The 25,448-nt window shown below is 34.1% G+C and overlaps 1 protein-coding gene across 1 annotated transcript in view; it reads right to left on the bottom strand.

The window, feature by feature from the left end:
• Positions 1 to 25,448, bottom strand: part of CSMD1 (CUB and Sushi multiple domains 1) — a 1,067,000-nt gene that overhangs the window by 136,392 nt on the left and 905,160 nt on the right. The window contains exons 29-37 of the mRNA XM_059842787.1: positions 24,755 to 24,942; positions 22,683 to 22,877; positions 20,228 to 20,344; positions 19,091 to 19,204; positions 17,184 to 17,279; positions 9,791 to 9,994; positions 8,533 to 8,657; positions 7,824 to 7,920; positions 6,928 to 7,032 (exon numbers count right to left, since the gene is read on the bottom strand). Coding sequence (XP_059698770.1) covers positions 6,928 to 7,032; positions 7,824 to 7,920; positions 8,533 to 8,657; positions 9,791 to 9,994; positions 17,184 to 17,279; positions 19,091 to 19,204; positions 20,228 to 20,344; positions 22,683 to 22,877; positions 24,755 to 24,942 — 1,241 coding nt within the window. The remainder of the gene's footprint in view (positions 1 to 6,927; positions 7,033 to 7,823; positions 7,921 to 8,532; positions 8,658 to 9,790; positions 9,995 to 17,183; positions 17,280 to 19,090; positions 19,205 to 20,227; positions 20,345 to 22,682; positions 22,878 to 24,754; positions 24,943 to 25,448) is intronic.

The raw sequence follows: 25,448 nt of genomic DNA, 5'->3' as shown, positions 1-25,448 counted from the left end.
TCACACAAACTGTTACAGCATTAAGTGAAGTGTAATGCCTCATCTCAGTAATTCAAAGTATCATAAACAGATTGCTCTTCATTATTTTGTGAATCCAGTGTTCGGGTGCAACTGAAGAAAATCAACGCTTATTTCTGCATTTTCTCACCCTTCTCACTCTTGAATAGAAAATAAAATTTAAAAAGATCTGCTCCAAGATAACTGTTATTAAATAAATAAGCACCTAACAAAGACACAGTGACTAAATTGCTCACAGTTGTCAATCTACTTGCTGAATTCTGTGAATATAAATTTGAGGTTCACTTCCTGTCATCAAGAAATTTGTATTTTGGAACTCAGCATTCCTTTATGTTTAGAGTAACTGGGCTGCAGGCTTGGATATGTATGAATAAAATTACTTTTACATATTTTTCTGAGTTACAGAAACAGCTGTAACAGGGGCTGCAAAGCAACGCTAGTAATGTGCTTGTTATACAGCTCATACCATCACTGGTCGAACAGCATACAGAATTTAAACAGACTATGAGCAATTGAAAACCTTCCAATTAACTTTCTATGTAACTGATATTGTAGTATACTGTGTAATTCTCTTTAACAGATTCTAATAATTACGTAAAAATTTTTTTTTCTGCTAGCTGCTTATACTTTTCATAACATTTTGTATATACTACTTCTTTGGTCTGAAAAATGATGCAAATTATAGAATATTCTATCAGAATATCATAAAACACTTGGAATTCCTTTGATATACCTGATACTAAGAAGCAATATTACCATCCTAAAATCAAGAGAAAGTTGAAAGCAGAATCATATACTATTCTGAATCCTCAAATCTCTGTTATTCTAACCATTCCATAATACTACCCCACCGTAGTCTGAAAATTGATTTAGTTAGAACAGGTCTAAACATCAAAAGAATGCTTGAGAGAAAGCAAACAAATTCTGGTATCTGAAGACAAACTTGGATTTTAAATATTCAGAGACTCAGGAATACATTATTAAACTAGGTTGTATGTGAACAGTCTCTAATACTGGGAAAACATGCTAAATGTCAAGTCCAAGCTATCAAAAAAAGAGCAAGGATTTCTTAAGTGCGTGCTTTTCAGAGATCAGCTTCTGCTATGCAGTACAAAATAGAACACATCAATGTCAAGAATGATAACCCTCTCCCTTGACCTTCTTCCACTTACTGTTTGCTAAACACTTTCCTGACTGCTGTGGCATAAGACAAATATGCTTTACTTACATAATTATATCCATGCCTACAATTACCTCAAATTCTGTCCAAACATCACTGCCACTGCTGGCAGAAAGAAAACCCTTGCTGGCATATCTGACAATGTGAATGCCCATTAGTGTCCATTTCAGAAAGCTGAGAACTGGACAACACAAGAATGTCTTGACAGCTGGACCAAAAGTCATCAGGCTTTCCTTTTTGAATTCCTCCCACCCTATGCAGCTAATGGAAACATATTATGCTTTACTATATCACAAACATCAAGCTGGAGTGAATTGTTCATTCCATTTTGATGATGGTGTATATCAAAATCCAAGCTGTCCCTTTCAAAGCTTCAGACACTGGCCTAGAAAATGTCTTTATCTCAATGAGTTACTGCAGAGAGGTCAGACTCTTGTCAACATCTAGAAAGTTGCACAGATATACTGACATACAGGATCAGGACCTGCTAAATTAAAAATGGCACGTTTATGATTCACACCTACTTTAACACAGGGAAATAGAAAAGACTTGCACTAAAGAGCTACATTAAAATCCAAATTGCATGAAAGATCTTAAACTGGACCTGTGAAATACAATATCTTACTTGGAAGAATATATTTTCTTTCTGCTAGTCTGATTTTTATCTTCTAATTTATTAGATATCTTCATGATAGAGAAGTACTACAAAAGACAGTCAATTTCTCTCTAGTTCCCTTACCAGTGAACCCTTTATTTCAGCTGCCAAGAACCTTTAACACTTGAAAAGACATGATAGAGTGGCTTCAGAAAAGGAGATGTTGGTTAAAAGTAAGATTATGTTCTCATACATAGTCCATAATCTTGGTATAGCAGTAAACTAAAAGCTTACAAAATGAGCGATGCTGACCTATTCCATATATACTAATTCAAGATAATAGAGCTGGATGACAGTATTAAAATAATGATTGCATAAAAGAACATTTTTACTGAAAAATTCAATTCTAATCCCTAAATTTGGAGAGATAGATAAATAGATAGACAAACAGACAGATAGATAGATACTTAAAGACATTTGAAAAGGTGGCCAAACCTATATATCAATATTCAGCATATATTCAGTTTTTACTAAAAAAAACTTTTGACTTTAACTGAGAAGTTCAAGCAGCATGCTGAGAAAAACATTCAGTATTTCCAAAATTTTTATTTTTCAATTTATTTCAATATTAAGAAAAACATTTAAACTACTACTCAATAAATACATGAGGTTTTAAGACCAAGCGGAAAAGAAAAGCAACCACAAATGCAGTGGAATTAAACAGTCACATTTCCAGAACAAACCATTTGGGTAGTTGATTCCTTCATTCATCAGATTAAAAGTAATTCAATCAAATAACAGGGATATTTATTCTTCCTACTGTTGTACATATTAGGAATGCAACAAAATACTCTTTGATTGGACTTGCTGGTAGTAGTGAAAATAAGTATGTTTGCAATTGATTCTAGCACATGCATATGAAGGATTAGTTAAATGATTAATTCTTGTCTTTTCTACAGTCTATTTTACTGCTTTGTAAACCATAGTTTGCTGCAACCAGTTTAAAAATTTACAGCCCTTCTGTAATAACAGGAAACATCACATAGTAGCCCTAAACAATACTTACAATTCTGTTGTGACCACAAGAAAATTTTTCTAAGGCACTGACCAATTATTTCTTTTAATATGAGTTTGTGTATCTGACTTGAAAAACAAAATGAAACCAAAACCCAAACAAATAAAAGAGCAAAACAAACAAATCACAATGAAACAAACAGACAAACAAATCGACGTCATCAATCTGACAATAGAGTACAAATTCAGTGGACCACTTAACTTGGGCAAATGAACTTTTACGTTCTTGATGTCTAAAACAAAATCATCCTAAAGTAAATGACAAAATTGTATTATTTGCATTAAGACTTGTGTGTTTTTGAAGGCTACAAAGGAAATCTATGCACTGCCTAGATTAGAGATAGTGTTAGGCTTGCAGGAGCAGACTCTCCAGATCCTTCCCATAAAAATAAAGACATACATAGAAAAGGCCTGCAAAAAGACAGGGCAAGAGAAAAACATTGTTAAAAGGAAAAAAATGTTTCAAGAAATTAAACTATTCTTATTCAAACATTTAAACTATCTAGAAATATTTACGATTTGAATAAGTTTTCATCAGTGGCCGAAGCTTGCATAAAGTATTTATTAATTTCTATGAAGTTACTTCAAAATAATATACAGTGTGGAATATAAGATATGTGATCAAATGATAGCAAACTAAATATATCTTACTGAAGTAAAGTTTTCTCTAACATAGTGATCCAAACTCAGGCATATTTATAGCATTTACACTGGTGAAATATCTTCTAAATAGAAATACTTCTCCATTTATTCTAAAATATGATGTGCAAGTTGTGGAGGCATAATTTTTATTGTGAGTAAACAATTTAGGAGTGTCTTAAGGACACTCGCCTCTGTTGTGCCTTGCTCCTTAGAATTTCCTCTGGGATGAAGGGAATGTTCCTAAATAATTATCACTTTCTAATGCTGTAATGAAGACTTTTTATAAAAGGACATCAGAGTTCTGCAGAATACTGTAATGGTTAATTTATAGCAGTTTCAGCTACTACTCTTATTTGTAAATTATGTAAAAGCTAAGGCTAGATTAAACATTGCTAGGTCCACCTTATGTCTTCTATCCCTGCTGTAGTCTGCCGATATAGGTTTTGAATTACAAATTTGGACTCAGCTTCTTATTGTGAATGAATATTTTCTGTTAGTATCTATAGTAGGAAAACTAATTGTCTTCACTGTAATTCCTGACTGTTCTTCCCCTAGAGAATTAATTATATAACAGACTCATAGAATATGTTTATTTGGAATGGACCCAAAAAGATCATCAAATCCAACTCTTTGCTCTGCACAGGACATCCCAAGAGTCACATCACATGACTGAGAGAATTCTCCAAACACTTACTGAGCTCTGTCAGGCTTGGTGCTGTGACTGCTTCCCAGGGGAGATGTTCCAGTGCCTAACCACACTCTGGGTGAAAAATCTTTTTCTAGTATTGAACCTACACGTCCCCTGACACAACTTCAGGCCATTCCCTTGGGTCCTGTCACTGGTGACCTCAGAGAAGAGATCAGGATCTGCCCCTCCTCTTCCCCTCGCAAGGAAGCTGTAACTGCAGTGAAGCTCCCCTCAGTCTCCTCCAGGCTGAACAGAACAAGTGCCCTCAGCCACTCCTCATATGGCTTCCCCTCAAGGCCCTTCACTGTCTTCACAACCTTCCTTCAGAAACTTTTTAATAGCTTAATGTCATTTTTAGGAGTTGATTATACTTGAAAGTTACATCTGCAAAGCATTTTATCTAGAAAGAATCAAGGGACAAGCAAACAATGCAGGTGCACAGGGCCAGGAGTTAGATTCAATGGGTCCCTTATAACTCAGCATATTCTATGACTCTATGAATATTAATCTATTTCTCCTTATTTAATTTTTTTTACATTTATTGAAAGCATCTGATGTTCTAACATGGTATTTCATGTTGAATGCTTTTTTCCCAGATAGTTGATATTTTTGTGTTTTCTTTATTAACACAACGCTTCAGCAAAATTATATTTTATTCCAAATTTCAGATTGACTTCTGAACCAAAGGTATTTATTTTTCAGATGCTGCTTCAAATATTAGGTGAGACCAAACAATCAGAAACTTCAGAATTCATAATCAAATACTAGCAATATCTGCACAGAAAAGTATTTCCTTCTCTGCTTTTTTTCTTGATCTGAAAAGCTGACTGCTCAATATAAACCTGTGAATTCTTGCTGTGGGAACTTGCTCAGTTTCTGTGTTCAGTCTCACAGGGAGATATACTGTACTCCTGCTAACCCTGCAGAGACCACGTAGCCATGTAAGAAACAAATTCTTTTCTTTCCTGTCAGACTATCAACAGAATAGCTAACAAAGCTCTCAATGCTCAACATTGCTACCTTGGCCTGTACTGTGGTGCACTTCTAAGAAACACTGCCCTTGAAATATTAGCACCACTGAAGTCCAGTAAATGCTTTAATGGAGCACAGTGGGGAAACTGGCAATTAAGAGACAAACAAAAGTGTAAATATAAGTGACTTTACTTGTTAACAGAATAGGTTTTTCAGGAGTTGAGTTTCAGGGAAAATAAAAAACTGATACAGTAAAATAAAAAAATTTAAAATGTTTATTCTATGATTTCTAGAATTAATGTATACTTATTTATGCTTCACATGGAATTATACTTTCACTGTAGGTTAAAGAGAAATACTGGAGGTGGGAAAACTGTGGAGGAGGAGGTCTCCAGACAAAAAAACCCCAACCAAACAAAAAAACTCTTTCTCAAAATAGTGGATTCTAAAAAAATTCCTCCACAGTTAATATTCATATTTTCATTCTTCATCACCACTAGAATGATTGTATCAAAATAACCCATACATACTTGCATAGAAATGCTTGAACTATGCAGGGAATTAAATGAAAACATAGGACTATCTTGTGACTACAGTCATATTCAAATATTTATTATGAGCTGAAAATCTAGTCTTTCAAAATTCTGTGCAGTTTTATATTTTCTTTACAATTTTTAAATCTCAATACTAAATAGAACTTATTAAAAATCATCCATGTTTATTTACTTATGTGTACTTCTTCAAAACATTAAAAACAACATTACCATTTTTGGATACTATTAATGGACTCAATGAAATATAAAAGCTAACTCCATTTTAAAGAAAATTCTTCAATGGCCTTTGAAAAAAGAGACGATGCTTCAAAAATTATAAGGATTTACTTTGTGACCTACATCTAAGCACTCATCAGACAGTCAACTCATCATAGTACTTTTTAAATAGTAGACTATTCTTGGCAATACCTACTTCCAATTAAAATCACATGACCTGTGTCTAAGCAAGCACATGTGCTGAATTTACTATTACTCTATAGTATTTTAAGTTTTGGAGAGATGTAATAATACAAAAGTGTTTGATTTAAATATGATTATAAGAAGTAATCCACTATGTTTATAACTCCACATCGCTGTATTTTAGAATGAAGTTTCTCAGAAAACATATAAAAAGTTGACATATAGCAGAATTTGCCATGAAAATTCTTAGATCATTCTGTTTTTACCACCAATGATTTACCAAGACAACTGTTGTGTTTTCTTGTAGCTCTGGAATTTAAATGTTGTTTTCTTGCAATTATAGCAATTTGTTGAGAGAAAATAATTTGAAGAAAAGAAAAGAACTACAAGGCATAAATATATGCACATATTAGTAGCAAAAATATATTATGTTCTCTGGTTTTATCTATTTTCAAGCAGAGAAATTAACTCCTACTTTTTTTTTTGTCATCTAAATTTCCAAACTAAGTAGAAAAAAGTTAAGAAAACCCTCATCAATATTAAACCTCACATTTAAAAAATGCTGTCATGAATTCCCAGGTTGATTTGTTACGTGATGCTAATTTGTGAAAGTTGCTTTCCATCAATTTCAAATGTCGCTTAATTTAAAATTTCAGTTTAATAGATACCACTTATACAAGGCTTGGTAGTCAGGAAAAAAAACCAAGCATCCAAACAAGCAAGCAAATAGAATAAGGTAAAATATCTGTTTCCTTTTCTATATGCATGCTTTTCCCAAGTAAGTTTCAAAAAACAGGAGCCTTACTTTTGTATTCCAGGTGAAAACCAGCTGCTGCCACACTAATGTCAGAGTGAAAATGAAGGTAAAGTTGATTGGAGGTGCTATTCAACAATGCTGGCACAGTTGTACCTGGAAAAATAAAAGTTATGAATAAACTGTAGCATGCTGATCAGAGTTTCATACAGAAAAGACATAATCAGGACTGAATCAGACAGGCTTGTTTTCTTCTCGTTCTCTTGATGGGAATCAAATATTCTGCTGTGTTCTGCCTTGTTTTCTCCTGAAGCTGCTGGATCAGTAATCATGAGTCTGGGTTATTATTCATGACCTAATCCCTTTCTCTTGGTTTGGTTTACAGAACACACTGTTTCTATAAAAAAGTCTCATATAAAGAGAAAAATTGTATGTTCTTGATGTATTTAAAAAAACTGGTTATCTTGGTCTTTTTATATTCCAGTTGCATTAAATTGGTTTGTTCTGTGAGGTTTGGTGAGTTTGGATGAAGATTGAATGCTTCACCTTTTTTATGAGAAAGGCAGGCTAATAAGGATAAATTAATTCAAAGCTATCAAGGGAAGCTCCTTAAATGTCAGTACCAATTTGTATCTGTGTATCTCCTCTATGTGAGGAGCAGGAAAGATAAAAAAAAGGATTTTTTTGAAATATTATCAACTAAATTCTGCCAATCAAAGTTAAACATTTTAGCATCCTATTTTCTTCTGGAAATCTCTTAGAATTTGAATATTGACACGCTTACACCACCTGGAAGTCTCCTCCCAAAACCAAGAACATTTCGTAATGGTATCAGAAATGATGAATATATACTCCTTATCTATATGTGTGAGCAAATAAAGACATGTTCTCTCACATAGATATCTCTATATATAAAACTGTAACTTTAATTCATGGCATATCCTAACCTGAAAAGCTCCCAAGACGGGGTGCTGTCATATCTCCACCATCGTATATTTCAAGGGAGTCCCAATTATGTTCAGTGGCAAAGCTGATGACCTGGATCTATAAAACAGAACCACAGAACTTTAGGCCAACAAGTCATGTGCATCTTTAAATGTTCTAAAACCAGCAAAATGAAAAGAGAACACGTAGCACAGAAAATTAAAATAAGAGATCCAAACAAAAGAGACATCAGTGAAAGGAATGTAAATGAAAAATCAATATTCACTTTTTGCATTGTGTTAACTCTTAGAAAATATGAAACAAGGTAAGTAAGATGGATTTTGAACGTGTGTTGCATCATTTTGAATAATTACTCAAAGTGTAAATGAGCAGATAATCAACATAGCTGCAGCACTCTCAAGGGCTTCAGTAATACCCTAGCAAATAGAAAGAGTTGGTATTTGCATATCAGATTGAAGGATCAAGACCTGCTTTCAATATACTACACAATCAAAACAGAAAACTGCTTGTTAATCACTTATCATTCATACCCCTATGTGAAAAAAAAGTAACATAAAATAAAACTAAGCAAAGGAAAATATGGAGAAATCTAAAGCACTAATATTTCAAGTATCCCACTCCCCAGTTATAGGATTACTAATTTATGAAATTTTTAGAGAAATAAACAAACAAAGTACTTAATATTCCATGCTTGACAGAATACAGACTTGCCTGAATACCTGATCCCTCAGTCACTATGATTTTCCACACACAATTCAAGCTGTTACCATAAGGTTCAGGGTAACCTGGTGAAAGAATAGTACCTCTGCGCTCAGTAAAATTCCCACTGCATGGCACTGAAAGAAAGTATTTTCACAACTTATTACACAACTTACACAACTTTAGAGAACAGAAAATTAATAATAATTTTACAAAGATCAAGATAATTATAATAATCTGCTTTTGTAGCATAAACACATAGACATGATCAAGAATCTGAACTTAGAATGCATCCTATCTAAAATATGTTAATGATATCCAGCATAAGATACAACCTGCCTGAATAAACAATTCAGAAATGAACTTCATTTTGCATATGTGCAGCCTAGAACAGCCCAGCAGCAGAGGTTTATCATGTCTTACTTAGAGTAACAACAAACTGTAAAGACATAATATTTAACACAATCATGATGAACAGAAATCATGAGAATTTACCCACAGCCCAAGACAGTTCCAATACTGAATTTAGCTGATAAAGGGGTGTAGTACATTAAATATTTTTAAGTGTATGCACATTTGGTTCTATAAGGTTCAGGAAAACAGAACAACAACAACAAAACCCAAAAAACCCTGAACATAAAAACCCAACAAAATATGCAGAAAATAGGATACCTGCATTTATTTTTAGAACACTCTAATTAATGCTAGAGTAAATGCCTAGGAGTAGCAATGACTTTGGAATAGGAATTCAAATAAGGAGAAGCTAAAAACATTTCAATGTTTACAAAAATCTTTAGTGCTATTCATTATTTCAGTGCAGGTCTACTGACAGACTAAAGAAAATTAGTTATACTTAACAATGCTATCATCAATGTACACTATGCTCTTGCTTGAAAAAAGAAATCATTATCCTATGTGTGATAGAAATACACAAGCACTGTGTAATAAAGCCGGTAAAGGCACTTCTGGAGAATTAAATTCTGTCTGTATTTCAAGCTGTAGATAAGTCATGAAAATAATGAATGTTCAAGAAAATGTGCATCACACTTGTTCATATAATCTAAGTCATTATATGAAACAATATACTGCCTGTGAGCCAGCTGGTACTCAATTATTTCTTGATATGGAAAACTGCTCTTTTAAATTGGGCATGACTGATATTAATCGAAGGAGAGTGAATATATGGGTTAAATACTATTTTCTGAAACAATTCCTGAATCCTAATTCAGAAACGTGTGACAGAACAGACAATGTAAATGTAATTGCTTACCTACACAGCTTGGTACTGTGTCATTCCACTGAGCTAAGGCATTTGGTACAGACTGACAGCGGATAGCTTTTGAGCCTTGTAGCAGATAGCCAGGACTACACTCAAATCGAACAACAGAGCCTGCTGAAAACTCAGAGCCAATTCTCCTTCCATATCTTGGCTCTGGAACTGAGCTGCATTGTGTATCGCTTGTGCGTGGAACAGCTGTATACAGAGAGAAAAAGTCATGAATACAAATCACATAATTAAAAAAAATAGACCAGTCGTAATAAAAATACAGACCAGTAAAAATGCTGATTGTTTCTTACAGGACAAAGCTTGATTCATGTTACTTGCTCTGCTTCTGTATTCTCAAAGAATGGACTAATGCTTTCATGCCTATTAGCTGGAATGTGGTTTTGGGCTGTGCCTGTGTACAGTCATGACAGCTTGGACACATTTTGACTTTGGACGCACAGCTTTAGGGATGAGAAGATCACTGGGTGTTTCTGTGGCCCTCCTCAATGACAGGATACTACATCTGCCACCTACTTCATTTAATAAATATGGAGCCTTTGGCTTCTCACAAGAACTTTCTCATTAGAAGCCCAGAAAAATTTTATGGTGTAGCTAATCAGATATAAAGAAAGCTTAATATCTTAAAAATATTTGATTTATCATATTGGGGAATATAAAGTGGTAATAATACACTCTCCAGGCTATTTCAGTGTTTTCTTTTGACAACACTTATTTTAACCAATAATGTCTGGGAATTCATAAACCTGATGAGATACAAGAACACTTAAATGACTGCAAGCAATATATAAAGAGGAAAATAATAATATTCATTAGAAATTAATGGGATACATTTCCCTTTGGTCTCATTATTTATAAACACTTCTTGATAACAGGGGTTTTTTTATGTCTACTGACTTTTTCTATTGTGAATGTTGTTCATATATAAAACTTCCTCTTACTACATATCATTTTGCAGTCAGCTAGTAAATGCCAATTTAAAAACAAACTAGAATATTTATATAGAAAATTACAGAGTGTGCAATATCATCTATGTTTTTAAACCACAATAAAATAAAGGTAAATTAAAAATAACCTTAATAAATATTTGCAATTTTTCTGTGTGAGGGGCATGTTCAAAAACTTTGTTTCATCAGCTTGGTTTGTTGAAGAATTAGTTTTAGAGCGACACTGCATCTAGATACGAAAAAGTAACACCATGAAAATTGCCTGCCATTCAGTCCTTAGGTAAACAACACAAAATAGAACCAGGAAGGAGGAAAAAAAAAAAAAAAAAAAAAAGTAGGTGTTATGCTTTATTCCTGGAAGATTTTCAAGCATGGTGCTTCTGGCTCACTAATGTAAACAGAATCACAGCTATGTTTAGTTTTGTTTTACATTATTGTGTTTAAATTCCTTTGCTGACCCATAAGAGTGAAGATTGATGTTTCTATCTGTTCATGGGCAAAACTGTACACACCCTCACCACACCTGTTCAGCTACCCTGGTCATTAAGTAAAAGACAAGGTGTAGAGAACTTATACACATGTATTTTAATATTAATAACTTTACACTCATCCTATTTCTTATACTGTCATTTGCTCTATTCAGAATCATAATTAAGTTTCAAGTACTTGTAAATGCTCTAAAAATTAAGGTTACTTAACAAGTTGGATATGGAACAGTAATTGAAATCAGTTGTATCTTAAATTTAGCATTTTACATGGAACACATTTTAGCAGAACAATGAAAGTTGTAATTTATGATTGCATTAAGTTCTACCAGTTTAAGTGTTGCTACCGCATATAATAGTTAAGTTTTCCCAAGTATTACTGAATGTAGAGAAAAGCTTTTTCTGAGAAGATTTAGAAATAATTAATACTATCAATACTAGAAAAATAAATTCTCTTTTTTATAATATGCAGTGAGTTGATTATTCAGACAAAGTTAGACATACTGTAATATGTATTTTTCTTCTAAATTAGCATGTTGATTGGTTGTAGATGTTAACCTTGAAAGCTACAGAAAGTTGTAAAATGTACTCAGGATTTAAAGAATGGCCAGAGATAAACTAGCATGCTCCTGGGTAAATGCACAATATGGCAAAACAAAAGCAAATCAATTTCATTATGTTTTTTAAAACGTTTAAACACCTTACACAGTATAAACAAACAACTTACCTTTCAGCAAATTTAATACACCTGCCTTTGTTCAAATAAATAGGCATTTGTCATTAAGTTCTCAACAGGACCTCAGTATCAAACAGATGCTCTGTGAAACTTGTTCCTGCATGCAGTTCTAACCCTGTCAGGAAACCCTTCTGCACTTGTGGAAGGAAAATGATGAAACCACAGTTCAAGGATTTCACAGTCACAGTTCTTCCTGATGATAACCTGCAAGCCAGATGCAGACTGCCAGGTCAATTTAGCTGACTCAGCTTGCTCTTTTTTGCTCTTTTATTTGGACTAACAGCCTTTTCTCTACCCACGCATCTTCTGCAGCAGCACTGTTTTACTCAAACCTTTTCTTTCTTTGTTATTGTATAATGACTACACTGGAATAAATGATGACTTTAGAGTTGCCTACATGATGATGGTTGCTCACATGTCCAATCTGTCATATGCCTGGAACTACAGCTTCTACCATGCAATTCAGCATTATCCATCCCTTGGTCAGGACTGCTTGTTCCAATGGGCATTTTGGCCATGAGGTAAGTAATAACTGAGCTCTTTTCTGTCACAATTATGTGACAGAAAAGAGCTCAGTACATTCTTGTGGACAAACCAGTTTAGATTCAGGAAATTAAAACTTAATTATGCTTAATGTGTTACCAATTTTACGCAAGCTTCTGATTCAGGAACTAAAAAGAAAGAGGACACAAAAAATCAATCAAGTTAATTAAACAGTTTTACTTCATTCTCACCAGCCTCAGGCTCAACTTCAAACACCTGTCTTCTTCTTTTCCTCGACTTTCTTGTGTCCATTTTGCTGTATCAATGAGGTGAGAGGCAGCACAGGAAGTTGGGGTATGTGCTTTCTTTTTGCTTTCCCCCACCTCCCCTAACAATTTATTTAGCATTTTACTCATCTTTCTCCTCCTTTTTGCTACTTCAGGTTTCCCCAGCTCCCTGTTTCTGAATGTTTCTCCTCCAGAGTGGGTCATCCCTGGGCTACAGTGCCTCAAAGATTTCCCCTACTGCAGAATAGTACTTTCACAGGCTGCCAACCCCTCTGAGGAGTTCTCACTCCAGCAGGTGTCCCCCACAGGCCACAGCCCCTTTGGAAGTACAAGCCCTTTGCCTCTTTCCAAGAGTGCCTCCAACAATCCCTCCAGCAGCATCTCTAGCAGCACATACCCAGGAGCACCTCTGCCCCAAAGCAGTTGTCACTCTCAGATATTTCTGAGGCACCACGTGTTCCTCTGACTGGTGGCAATGTAGGCATGTGGGAGGTTGCTTACAGCAGCTTCACCGGATGCTGTTTGTGAATGGCTCATGGTAGCTTAAGGCCTCCTCCCACACAGGTCACCACCTCAGCCACCTGCTAGTTAAACTTTTAGCTTCTCACATGTCCAAAGCTTATCTGTCTTACCTAAGAGGTTACATGAACTGACTGAAAATTTCAGCATCACTCCTGGAGTATTTTCTATTCATTCTGTGAAAGAAACTCTTGCTCAGCTTCCTATGGGAATAACATCTTTCCCTATGTATTTTTTCACTCAAATTTTTAAAAGAGAGGAAACTATAGAAAAAAAAAAATTCTTCCTGTTTCTCTAACCCTTGCCTAGCAACCACATCTGGAGAATACCTACAACAGCTGTGCAGGCAAAAGACAGTTTTTAGGTCAAGTTTAAGATCATCCTATAACTTTCAGTAACAGTAATAAATGGGGAAATTTGCATACATGCACTGTAATCTACACTTTTTTTTGGTGTAACTAGACCTTTTAGCACCTCTCAATAAAGAATGCCAGTTCATGTGGTTTCATTATAATACTCCCTTATGATAGTTATTTTCCTGTGAGCAAGCTGTCTCTGACATGATAGCAAATGTAGGGGCAGTTTACTAGCAGTTTACTCTTGAATTAGTTCACATACCGGAAATACTTTTTCAGACTAAAAGCTGAAATTTTACTGAGATCAGCCCTGACATCCAGAAACATCCATGGCTGCAGTTGTATGAAATTATTCTATAGCCAGCAAGAAACACTCAATGACATTTAAAACTGACATTTTGCTCAGTTTTTCAGAAGGTTTACTAATACTCTGTTAATGGTTGGTGTGAGACAAGAAATGCTAAAGATACAAAATCACCATGAGGTACTATTTTTTTTTTATCCTCCTCTCCCCATTCCCCTTATCCCACATCTCCCCCCCTCACCCTAGTTTAAAAAGAACTGCCTTAAGAATAGAAGCAATGCAACCTATAGATGACAACAAAGTAAGGTAGTTCTACACTGCTTAAAATGGGATTTAAATAGTTAATGGAAAAATGTAGCATAGTTTCTAACATCTATAAAAAGTTAGGAGAAAAAGGTCTGTTTCTTTAAAAGGTGACACAACTGACAGCTCAGCTGAAATGCCTCCAGGATTATATCAGTTGGAAGAGACAAACAACAACCATCCAACTTCCTTTCCAATTCAGGACTGAACAAGTTAAAATATGTTATTAAGGGCATTTTTCAAATCCCTCTTAAACACTGACAGGCTCAGGGCATCAATCACCTCCTCAGTATGTCTGTTTCAAAGCAGGACATAATGTGTCATGGTAGCACATATAAAAAGTAATACTAACAGTCCTAGTTCTGCTCTCTAATTACATTTAGCAGACAATGTATGGCTGTGCATTTTATTCTTGTTACAAATTAGATCAACTTGATTGTTAAAGCCACAATCTTCTTTAACTCTTTTTTTTTGTCTTGTCTCCTTCATCCTAGCATACTAACTTTCTTAATAATCCTCTTTAAAATATCAATTGACCTAATAAACTAGTTCATGAATTGTATAACAACAACAAAAAAAGATAAATATTAATACCCCATCAATATTTGGATGGTAGAAAGGTAATTACTTTCTAAGGAAGAAACTCTGTACTGTTGCAGTCTGAGTTATAAAAAATACAGGCTCTTGTTTCTTAGGTGATGTCATAGTAGGAAGACAAGCATAAGAAAGCCTGAAAAAAAAATCCCAGTCTCCTTACATGTGATTGTTCTTAGCATATATCAACATACCTGACCCTAATATTTTGGAAGACTTGATAAATATTTAGTCTCTTATTACAGGCACTCTTTAACTATTGCATTTATTACAAGGAAATGTGATCTTCTGAGAAAAGTCATAGATGGCATATCCAGATAAAAAGAAGTTTTTGAGAAAGTGGCATCACAAAAGCCATTAAAACTGAATCAGAAGCTAAAGCCTCTATCTGTCGGTTGTTCAAACCAGAAAGAAAGTGAAATAAGGCAAGCAATAACTTTTTCTCCCTCGAGCCTTCCTTTTAGCTTTTACCTATAGTGTTGTCAACCTAGACTTCTCAAACTGTGTCAGAGAGGCATTCCATTTTCTATAGTAATTATCCTCCATTTTTCAGTAAATGTTTCATACCACTGTGAAACAAAATTGAAATCAGCCCAGTAGAAAAGTGAACAGGGAAGAAGGTCAGCCTGGAATAGAGGGCAATAAATAAAATGATTGACTTTGCAGACCAGATTACTGTGTTCAGTGTAAAAGTGGATGTCATTTCTGAAGCATTTAAAAGGTTAGCAAGCAGGTGGTCATTGGAAGTATAATCACATGCTTTATGAGAAGAGTAAAAAAAGTCTCAAAAAGATAGAGCTTATTAAATACCACTGATTCATTAACAAATATATGTATACATATATAACTATACTTAGTGAAGCTCTTAAGATATATTTTAAAATATATTCAAATCTCATGGCATTTAAATAGCGTCATGATTTTTCTGAGACAAATAAAGTGACTTATTCTATTTCATTTTGTGCTCCCATTTGTTAAAAACAATTTCTTACACTTAATAAATGTATAAATGTCTGAAATGAGGCATAGCATTGTGCTCACCTGGAGACTTCCTGTTCAATAGCACTCTCAGTATGTATATATACAGCTAATAGAATCATGGGGTTTTATCACTATGAATTCTTCAAAAGCAGTAAAAAGTAACACTTCAAAGTCTTAACAATAACAGAGTAAGACAGAAATATGTCCTTCATATGCAAATGGATAGGAACTCAAATGCTGAAAGCCCTTTTCTAACTCCTAATTTTATAGTCCTCCTCTTTTATGGTTAATTTTGATGATAAGTTTTAATGCAAGTGTTTGTAAGATACTTTTGGTGTGCAATAAGAGCAGGTAACAGTATCTTGATATATTTCCAAAGGAGAATGTGCAGTCATGGTGATACCTTTTTGTAAACACAGGAGTCAGAAGGCTTACTAATCAATCCTACCAAGAGTCTTTAAACTGTGGAAATTTTCTTGAGGTGAGGCAGTTCTGTCCATTTATTTGTTGTGTCCAACTAGGACACTAGAACTCCACATAAAGAACTGCAATCTTAATTTAAAAAAAAAAAAAAAAAAAAAGATAGAAGAAGAGGAATCTAGAAATCTTAATAATATTACTTCAAACTATTCCAAACCTCTTTTACTCTTCACTTTAGTAAAGGTTTGAAATGACTGTCTCATTAAGCTTACTGGGTGTGTAAGCTTATTGAGCTGCCCAGAAGCCAGTCCCTTTGGGACAGCATTTGTTGCCTGTACAGGCAATGAATCTGTAAGCAATGCTTCTGGTGTCACCAGACTGCATTAAAGACTCATGGATCAGCTACGTGTACTCAGCTGCCCAGCAGAATGCTAACAGACTTGGCCATGCCATGACATTCTTGCATTACAGCTGCAGTGGGCAGACATGTACAAAAGGTCTCCTCAGGTTCAGCTGGGTCACAAACAGACTAGCAAGTCTCCCACCCACACTTCAATACTGAAATTGATGGTCTCTGCCGCAGCAATTTTCTCTCCCAGCTCTTCAAGACAGAATCCTTAGCAGCCTGAACAAAAACTCTTGAAAAATCAGCTCGAAATGCTGAGAAAGACTAATACAATTAAGAATACTCCTAAACCCCTTGAGCTCACTCAGCAGTAAGGGAGACACAGATTGCCAACTACTGAGGAAGGCTAGACAAGCTCAAGTTTGTGGGACAAGACCGGATAAACACAGACAACTGCTGTTAGAAAGCCAGTCTGCCATTACAAGTCCCTGATCTGTGGAAAAAGGTTAAGACTACATTCACATTTAAAGCGATACATTAAGGCTTATGCAGAATTAAAAACCATGCAATTCATTAAATTGGCACCAGTGTCTTCCACCAAAAGTAGACATGTTTACCTTGGTAAACAAAGTGAAACCCCCTGGCTGATGCCCCACTCTTAGCACTGAATCGCAGAAGAATTTGATTAGATGTAGCCAAAGGCAATGTCTCTCCTACAAATGGAAAAAGAAAATAAATACACAAACCAGAAACAACAGTTATAGCTCTTCAATACATAATCAAATATGCTGTTAAAACACACAGTTTCATGTTTTCCTCTATAGTTGAAGAAAACATAAATAACATTGTACAAAATTAAATTTGCCATTGCCAGAATAAAAGGACTTCGTGATTTAAGAAGAGAAGACTGGAATTTACTGCAGCAGCTGAAACTAGAGCTCCAATAAGCTACATGGCAACATCCCTTTTGCTGTTTGGGGCCAAAATTATTAAAAGACTTTTTAGTTAACTCTTTTCTGTGACTGAGAGGTTTACTTTGCCTTGCAAAACACATTAAACAAATAAAACTGTTTGAAAAATACCACAGGAATCTTCATGGAATGTTTACAATATCAAAACTAAAACAGAGAGAAAAAAACTCATGACTTGTTTTATGTAGTGGCTTCAATAAATATGTGGTCACACATGAACCATATTACATTATTAAATTTCTTATGGCATTGCAAATTTTATTTCTGATTTGAGAATTAATAAAAATATTTAATATACTTTATCTCATTTCCTGGCATATTTGTCAGGAGTCATGACAGAAGTTCAATAATGAAACACTATAGACAAAATTGCAGTACTTCTACGACAAATCCACTACATATGACTACTGTTTTTATTCTCCCTGGACTGTATGAACCCATATTTTATGAAATTCTTCAGAAATGAATGATGATTTAAAATATCATCTAGGTATATAAGTCTTTCACTTTATTTCATTTTTTATTATTGAAAATAGGAGAATCCTATCCTGAATCAATGAAAATCAGATAAGTCTGAAGCAATAAGTAAAAATTGGAAGTTTTAATACCTTCGAGTATTTTTACATGTCTGCTGTGAAAATAGACATTAGTTCCAACTTTTATATGACAGCTTAATGCAGTAAAATTTGGTGTTGTGATCAGCTGTCTCAAATTTAAAAATTTAATTTTGTTTTGTAGCTGAACTTTTGTCAGTAATTAAACAAATCATAGAATTTTTTGTGAACTCATACCACAAGTAGCTGCATTCACCAGGGGAAAATTAAGAATGGAGTTTTTCATGTAATATTATATTTACTATAAATTTAATAGATATGTTACATTCTTTTCCTATTAAGCATTTCTCCAATTATTCAAAGTAAAAATCAAGAAGCCATGAATGGCCCTGCACTGCAAAAATATTAAACTCACATATAAACTCTCCAAAACACTAGAAGTGTTTAACCAAACACATTAATAGCTGCAGAAATATAAAAAAATAAACTTGCATATCACTGAAGATGAACACATTCATTATATATGCACACATTGGAAATTTGACCATGTTGAAACCCATATAAGCTTAATTATGATTTCACAGGGTCAACATTTTGCTATAGTTACCTGAATGCAACAGCTGGCCCGTTTTAGTCTAAGTGTATGTTTGCATACAGATAATTGCATTTTGCAAACACGAGTAATTTGTGTAAATTAGCCATTCAGAATATGTAGATGTGTATTTCAAAAGGTTCAAGGGAGAGAAGACAATTATACCATCCAATCTGCCCTCTTACACAGGGATCTGAGAACTTCATCCAACACCCACCCCAGGATCAGTTCTTGCCTAACCATATGTTCCAGAAAAATGTCTTGATTCAAAGATTTAGAAGGGTATTCTACTTCCCTTAGCATCCTGTTAAAATAATTTTATTTCCAAAGTAAATTCATAACATTCTCCTGATTATGTTTTTCCCATACTGAGCTATGTAAGGCATGTAAACTTCTTTATTAATTACCTGAGTGGGATCCAGACAGAGAACTAAGAAGTCTAGCCTGAGAGTTTTCTCCATCAAATAATTCTGCCACATCATTCAAAGCTGTCTGAAAATAGGCAAATTGTCCAAACACAACTAAATTTAAAAAAATAAAAAAAAAAAAAAAAAGATAGAGAGGAAAAACATTAGAGGAGATAAAAGAAGCTTTGTATTAGTACATATTTTATCAGAAGGCTGGAAAAAATGATTAAATATTAAAAAATACCAGTGTGTTACCGACTTTGACATATTGCTACAGTTATTTTGCACTTCATCTGTACATAATTTAAAGTATATTAATAAATAATTTATTACATATCACTAAGTATCAAATAGTTCCCTAAATTCCAATATCATTCTAGCAATAGAAACAGGAAGCAAAATCAAGTCAATAAAAATATTATTTTGTCATTATAGTCATGTATATTTTTTTTACAGATGAGTCCTTACAGGTTTCATTGAACACAGAAAGTACCAAATGCAGTAAGTTGCTGTGAATTAAGCCTCTTGTTAAATAAGTAATAAAATGAATCTTATTGCTATTTGTCTGGACTTAGGAAAAACCTGCTTTGCAGGAAACTACATCTAACACACAATTGCTAGAGTTTTAGAGATTCTGTCCAAGTATTTAGACACATTGAAATAATCAGTTTTGTGATTTCACAAGCATTTCTGGTACTTTCATGCAGAATTGTTTCCACTGTACATCTTAAACAAATGTGATTCCACTCATCTTACCCTTGTCATAACATGAAAGACAAAAAGTTAGAAAGTAAGAGGAACAGAAGAGCTTGTTTGCTGACACCTGATTTTACTTTGCAGGAAGCAGGAATTACTGATTATGCTATGATGATAAACAATGAAGGTGTTCAGGATATGCTTAGATAGCAAACATGTCTTATCTGAAGTCATTTGGTTACTCTAGGAAGAAGTAAAAGGGTAAAATCCTAGAATAATTTTCTATATCTGGAATATATTTAGTTTTATAAATAATTTGCAATACAATGTAAACCTAAGGTCATTACTCCACATAAAGGACATTTAAACAGTAGGACAATGATAATGACTGGCAATGTAGGACAATGAAAATGACTGAAAATCAATAGAAGAAATTCTTACCAAATTCTTTAGGGACAGTTATTGAATAATGGCAAGTCTGCCCAGCAGTGTAATTATGAGGATAATTTGGTGATAAAACCACTCCCTCTGATCCAGTATACTGCCCTCCACATGGTGCTGGAAAAAAATGCAGAGAAACATGTTATATTGTTTAGAGCTGTCTATATTAGTTACATCTGAAAAAAAAAATCTGAAGATCACAGAATGACACTTTACTGGTTTTGCTTTTTTTTGGTTTACCTGTTCTGAAATATCTAATGGTTCTTTCTCAGGAGATAATTTTATTATAATTTCTTGAAAATTAGAATTCATGAAAGTTTTACTTGACTACAAGTATTCACATAGGACTGGAAGTATAAGTTATTTAATTGAAATATATTGGAAACACTGGCTTTACATTGGGTTTTCATTTAAATATTTGTCTATATCTATCATGGTAAAAACAGGTCAGGAAAATATCTGGTACTGCATTAAAAATGGCACAGAGGAATACATAGATATGCTGACACTGCCCTACGGAATGCCAAAAATTCTGCTTTGTGAAAGTATGCTTGAATTGCTTTATTTTCATATCTTACTAGATGATAATGAAAAATGCACATAGATTATGCATATCAAAAAATCTTTGACTTCATATGTATGCAAAAAAGAAAGCAACAGAAAGGTAAGAGAAACTTTTTAGAGTTACAGAAGTTAGAAGACATATTTAAGAATGGTGGAACTCAAACCCCCAAGAAAAGTCAACATTTACGCGAGTAGTAGTTCTGTCTGTATCATGAGAAAAACAATGAACAGTGCATGCATGGCACGTTCCTCCATGTACAGACAGATGGAGGGGCTATTTTTAAGTTCAAATATCTCCTTGTGCTGGATATTGAGTAAATAGATTTCTATTCACTGAAAACGAAGTACTGCTCTCACTCTTCTCACATTTTGGAAAATACTGGCTTTCTATCAAAATCTTCATTGAAAGGTAAGTCTTGTATTAAATTAGTTACATGGAATTCAGTGTTCTTTTTATTGTGAGAAATTATTTCATAAAAATCAATAGTTTTCACCAGAAAAACAGATTGTTGTAAGAAGTTATCTTACTCAAGAAACCAATAATGAAATTATTTTATAAACAAATAAATGGATAAATAAGGTTTTTTAAAAATAACACCATCACAATAATTTGCTTTCAAGCAATGAAGATATAATTCTGCTAAAAGACACAAAGCAAATCAATGTTACCCTGCTGGGGCATCTTGCATATAGCAGAGTGCCTAACAGCTGAGTTAGGCAGAGTACAACCTAACAGCTTCCTGGAAACTGACTTGGAGGAGGACCTATGGGCCAGGTGGCCAACAAGATGAGGGGCTGTGAAAGTACCTTGTTACCAAGGCCTGGCTCAACAGACCTGGCTCATGTGCTGTGGAGCTCTGCCTAGTGAGTGAGCTTGTGCTTTGGATATCCTTGGCTCTTAGCCCTTGCTAAGCAGACCCGTTCTTTCTGCTCCCTGGCAGGTGTTTAAAATCATGCTTGAAATATCTGGACAAGTCTGACTTCCTTATACAAAAAGACAGCAATTAATACTACAAATCCACGTCTTCTCTTAGCTGCTTATATGAATTATTCAAAAATCCAATGTAATGATAGAAGATGAGAAGTTTGATCTATCAGTAGGCTGAATAGGATTATGTAGCTGAGGTGAAACTCAAATATCACAAGGAATTCGTTCGTGGCATGAATTTAAAATCTTCATTATTTCTTTGTCTTCTTGCTTTGAGGATATCAGAAACTATGCTACAAAGTCTGATTACCACATGAAATTCTCAAGTCATGAACATATCATTGCAATGAAAGTGTATTAGACTTAATTTAAAACAACCTCTAAAGTTATGGAGTTATAGAATTATTTCCTTCTAAATTGTGTTTTTCTATAATTAAAAATCTAAAATTTTGAAGGAGATTATTTTTCAACATAAATAAACTAGTACTTTATGGACTTTATAAACTGATATATGTAACTTCTTTTTGGTTTGTTAAAATTATTCTATATATATATATACAGAAGACAAACACTAAAACAAGGAATAGAGGATAAATTAGTTAGCCACAGTTCTGAGATGTCACTCTTATTTTCTGCCTCAGTAACTATAATTCTTATTCCAAGGTGACAATTAATGCAGCATTGAGATGGTTGTGATAGCTATTCTAAATAATACTGGGTGTGTGAAGAATCTTACATATTATCTTGCAATCATTATATGAACATGTGTTGATTCTAGAGTTTAAAGACGTTTTAAAATACTTAATATATTAATGACTAAGCTATAGTCCAATACTCATCTAAATTCTTATATTTTTACCTCATTTTTTTTGCACAAGATGTATGTGTAGAAATAGTGGAAATAGCCTTAGGGACTGAGAAATTGAATTCACTGGGCAGACAAGGGAAGAAAACAGTACATACCATTACAAGATGGCAATGCTCTGTTCCAAGCCGGCTTTCCATCTGCACCAATTACACATGTTATAGTTGAAGGTTCAATAATCTTATATCCAGAATCACACTGGTAAGTAATAGTTGAACCAAGCTTAAAGTCTGTTCCAATTCTTGTACCGTTCATGATGTTTCCAGGATCAAAACAAGCTTCCCGTGGCTTTTCTGTTAAAATGAATTACAGTAAATCTATATATACTTTCAATAAAGAAAAACAAACTCTTCAAACTATTCTCAATGGGTTTTTTTCAGACAGTTTAATTTTTTCAACAGCTTATTAATATATTATTCTTGTTGAATCATGTATCATGGATGTTTTCTTAAGATTGATTATCTGGAAGAGGAAATTATAATGAAGCTGAAGCTGAATGACTCCAATAACGTTTCGTATTTAGTATTTAGAAGAAGAATGACCACTTCTAGAATTCACCACTTCTATATGTATATTTGTAACAAAAGGAAGACTAGGGAAAATATGAGTCCTCTCCAGAAAGAAATGGGAGACCTGGTTACCCAGATTACCCAGGACATGGAAAAGGCTGAGGTAGTCAACAAGGGAATGTAGCGATAGGACAAGGGAGAGTGGCTTCAGACTGAGAGAGGGTAGGTTTAGATTAAATATAAGAAAGTAATCTTTTACCATGAGGGTGGTGAGGCACTGGAATAAGTTGCCCAGAGAAGTTTTGGATGTCACCTCCCTGGAAGTGTTCAAGGTCAGGTTGGATGGGGCTTTGAGCAACCCAGTCTAGAGGAAGGTGACCCTACCATGGCAGGGGGGCTGGAACTAGATGATCTTTAAGTCTCTTCCAACTCAAAAGTATTCTATAATTTTATACATTTTATATAAAAGTACTAAATAATATAAATCAGAAAAATACTAACTTATTAGACAAAAATATACTGTCCATTGAGTACAATAACTTTTTAAAATACAGTATTCTGTTCTTGTATCTTTTGTTTTTATCTCATTATAATTTCATTTAACTCTCAGTTGCATAAAGGAACCCATATACACTATGCTGGAAACAAAACACAGACACAGTGAAAATGTGTATGCACATTTTCAATTGCCATCTTTATCTCTTTATCTCCTTCTGCTCAACATCTCATTTTCTTTCCTTGCAGGCCTTGCAGACTTCCTGGAACAATTTTTTTTTCCATTTTTTGATATTTTGTTTAGATGGGGACAAATAGTCTAAGATTTCATTTATGGCAATAGGACAATTACTTTGGGAAAAAGAATCTTGCACACATGGAGAACAATGCATTATGCTAGATGACAGATGAAGGCTAAATATAAAAATGATTTTATAGTTCTTTCTCACTCCTTTTTCCTTTATAGGTATATTTTTTCTGTATTTCTTGGATCTTTTTGTTCTTCATTTTTAACATGTTTATTAATGTGGTTTGCTTCAATTGCCAAGAATAAGAAGCTGAGGCAGCACTTCTGCTACTGAAAAACAGCTTGACAAAATTCAGCAACGATTATAATTAAACCACTGACAACATCTGTGACTGGAAAAGAAACCAGCATCTTCAGTGATTGTCTGGCTTTAATAAACAGTCACCATATCCCAGTCTCTATCTAGTAAGAGGCATCTTCTGAAAAACCAAAAATGTAAATACTACCCAGGAGTATTAATTCAAAAATGCATTTCTAGATTGAAAACAATGGGGAAAGGAAAACATATTGGTATGTATTGACAAGAAAGAGGAAGTAGTCAGGGGGCCTTCTTGGGTAAGACAATTTCACTACTGTAAAACTTTTTCCAAATGTTACTTTTGATGTACATCTTCTACCTATTTTTTTTTTTCTGGAAGATAAAAATGTGCATAAGTGATGTGAAAGACATTTCATGTAACAGGATTTCTGTGTTTCTTCACATATTAATAGAAAACAGTTTTTAAAACATACATTGATGTGTAAAGGTATTTGGCAGATCAGTTATGAGTACATACAGAAGGAAAAAGATTTGAGTCTCAATTCTTACTAAGTAACACACACTTTTTCCCTTTTATTTAGACTACAATGAGAAGAGTACCTTTATAGTCAATGGCAAATCCTGACATTCCAACAGAAGCATCACTGCGAAAAGCCAGAAACAGACTGTTCCCACTGCTCTCTATTCTTTCAGGAGCCTGTGAGCCTTGAAAACTGCCAATTAGAGGACTGTTGGAATCTTCTCCTTCATAAATATGTAGAAAATCATAACTGGGTTCCATATTGAAACTGAAAAAAAAGGGAAAAATAATTAAGTCTTCGGAGTTTTTTATGAGTTAAACATTACTGTAAGTGTAATTGCCAATTTTCTGCCTAACACATTTTCTTCTCCAGAAATAAATGTCTTTTTAAACATGATTCGCAGTAAAAAATTCACTGTGGCGTTATTTTTATCATTGATATGAGCACCTTAAGCTTTCCAAAAGCCATTATGGATATCCTCCCACCTATCTATAACACCTTTCTCAAGACCATGGAATCATGATTCAGAAAGGCTGCCTCTGACCACAGGACCAAAGGAATGATCCAAAAAAGTAGCTTGAATTAAAAGTCCAGCTTTTATTTGGCTAAACTGGATGACAATAAATCTACCCATTACAAACATGTTTATCATTTTAGAAAAAAGATGCTTTCATGGATAGACCATTATCTTGGGACATGTCTTTGTTCTTACCCAGATGATATCAGAGATGATAAACTAATGTGAATTAATATTAATTCTCACTAAATCATCT

This window comes from Haemorhous mexicanus, chromosome 3 (assembly GCF_027477595.1).
Source record: "Haemorhous mexicanus isolate bHaeMex1 chromosome 3, bHaeMex1.pri, whole genome shotgun sequence".
Taxonomy (NCBI): Eukaryota; Metazoa; Chordata; class Aves; order Passeriformes; family Fringillidae; genus Haemorhous; species Haemorhous mexicanus.
The sequence above is the reverse complement of the archived record's forward strand: the minus strand, read 5'-3'. Positions and strand labels throughout refer to the sequence as shown.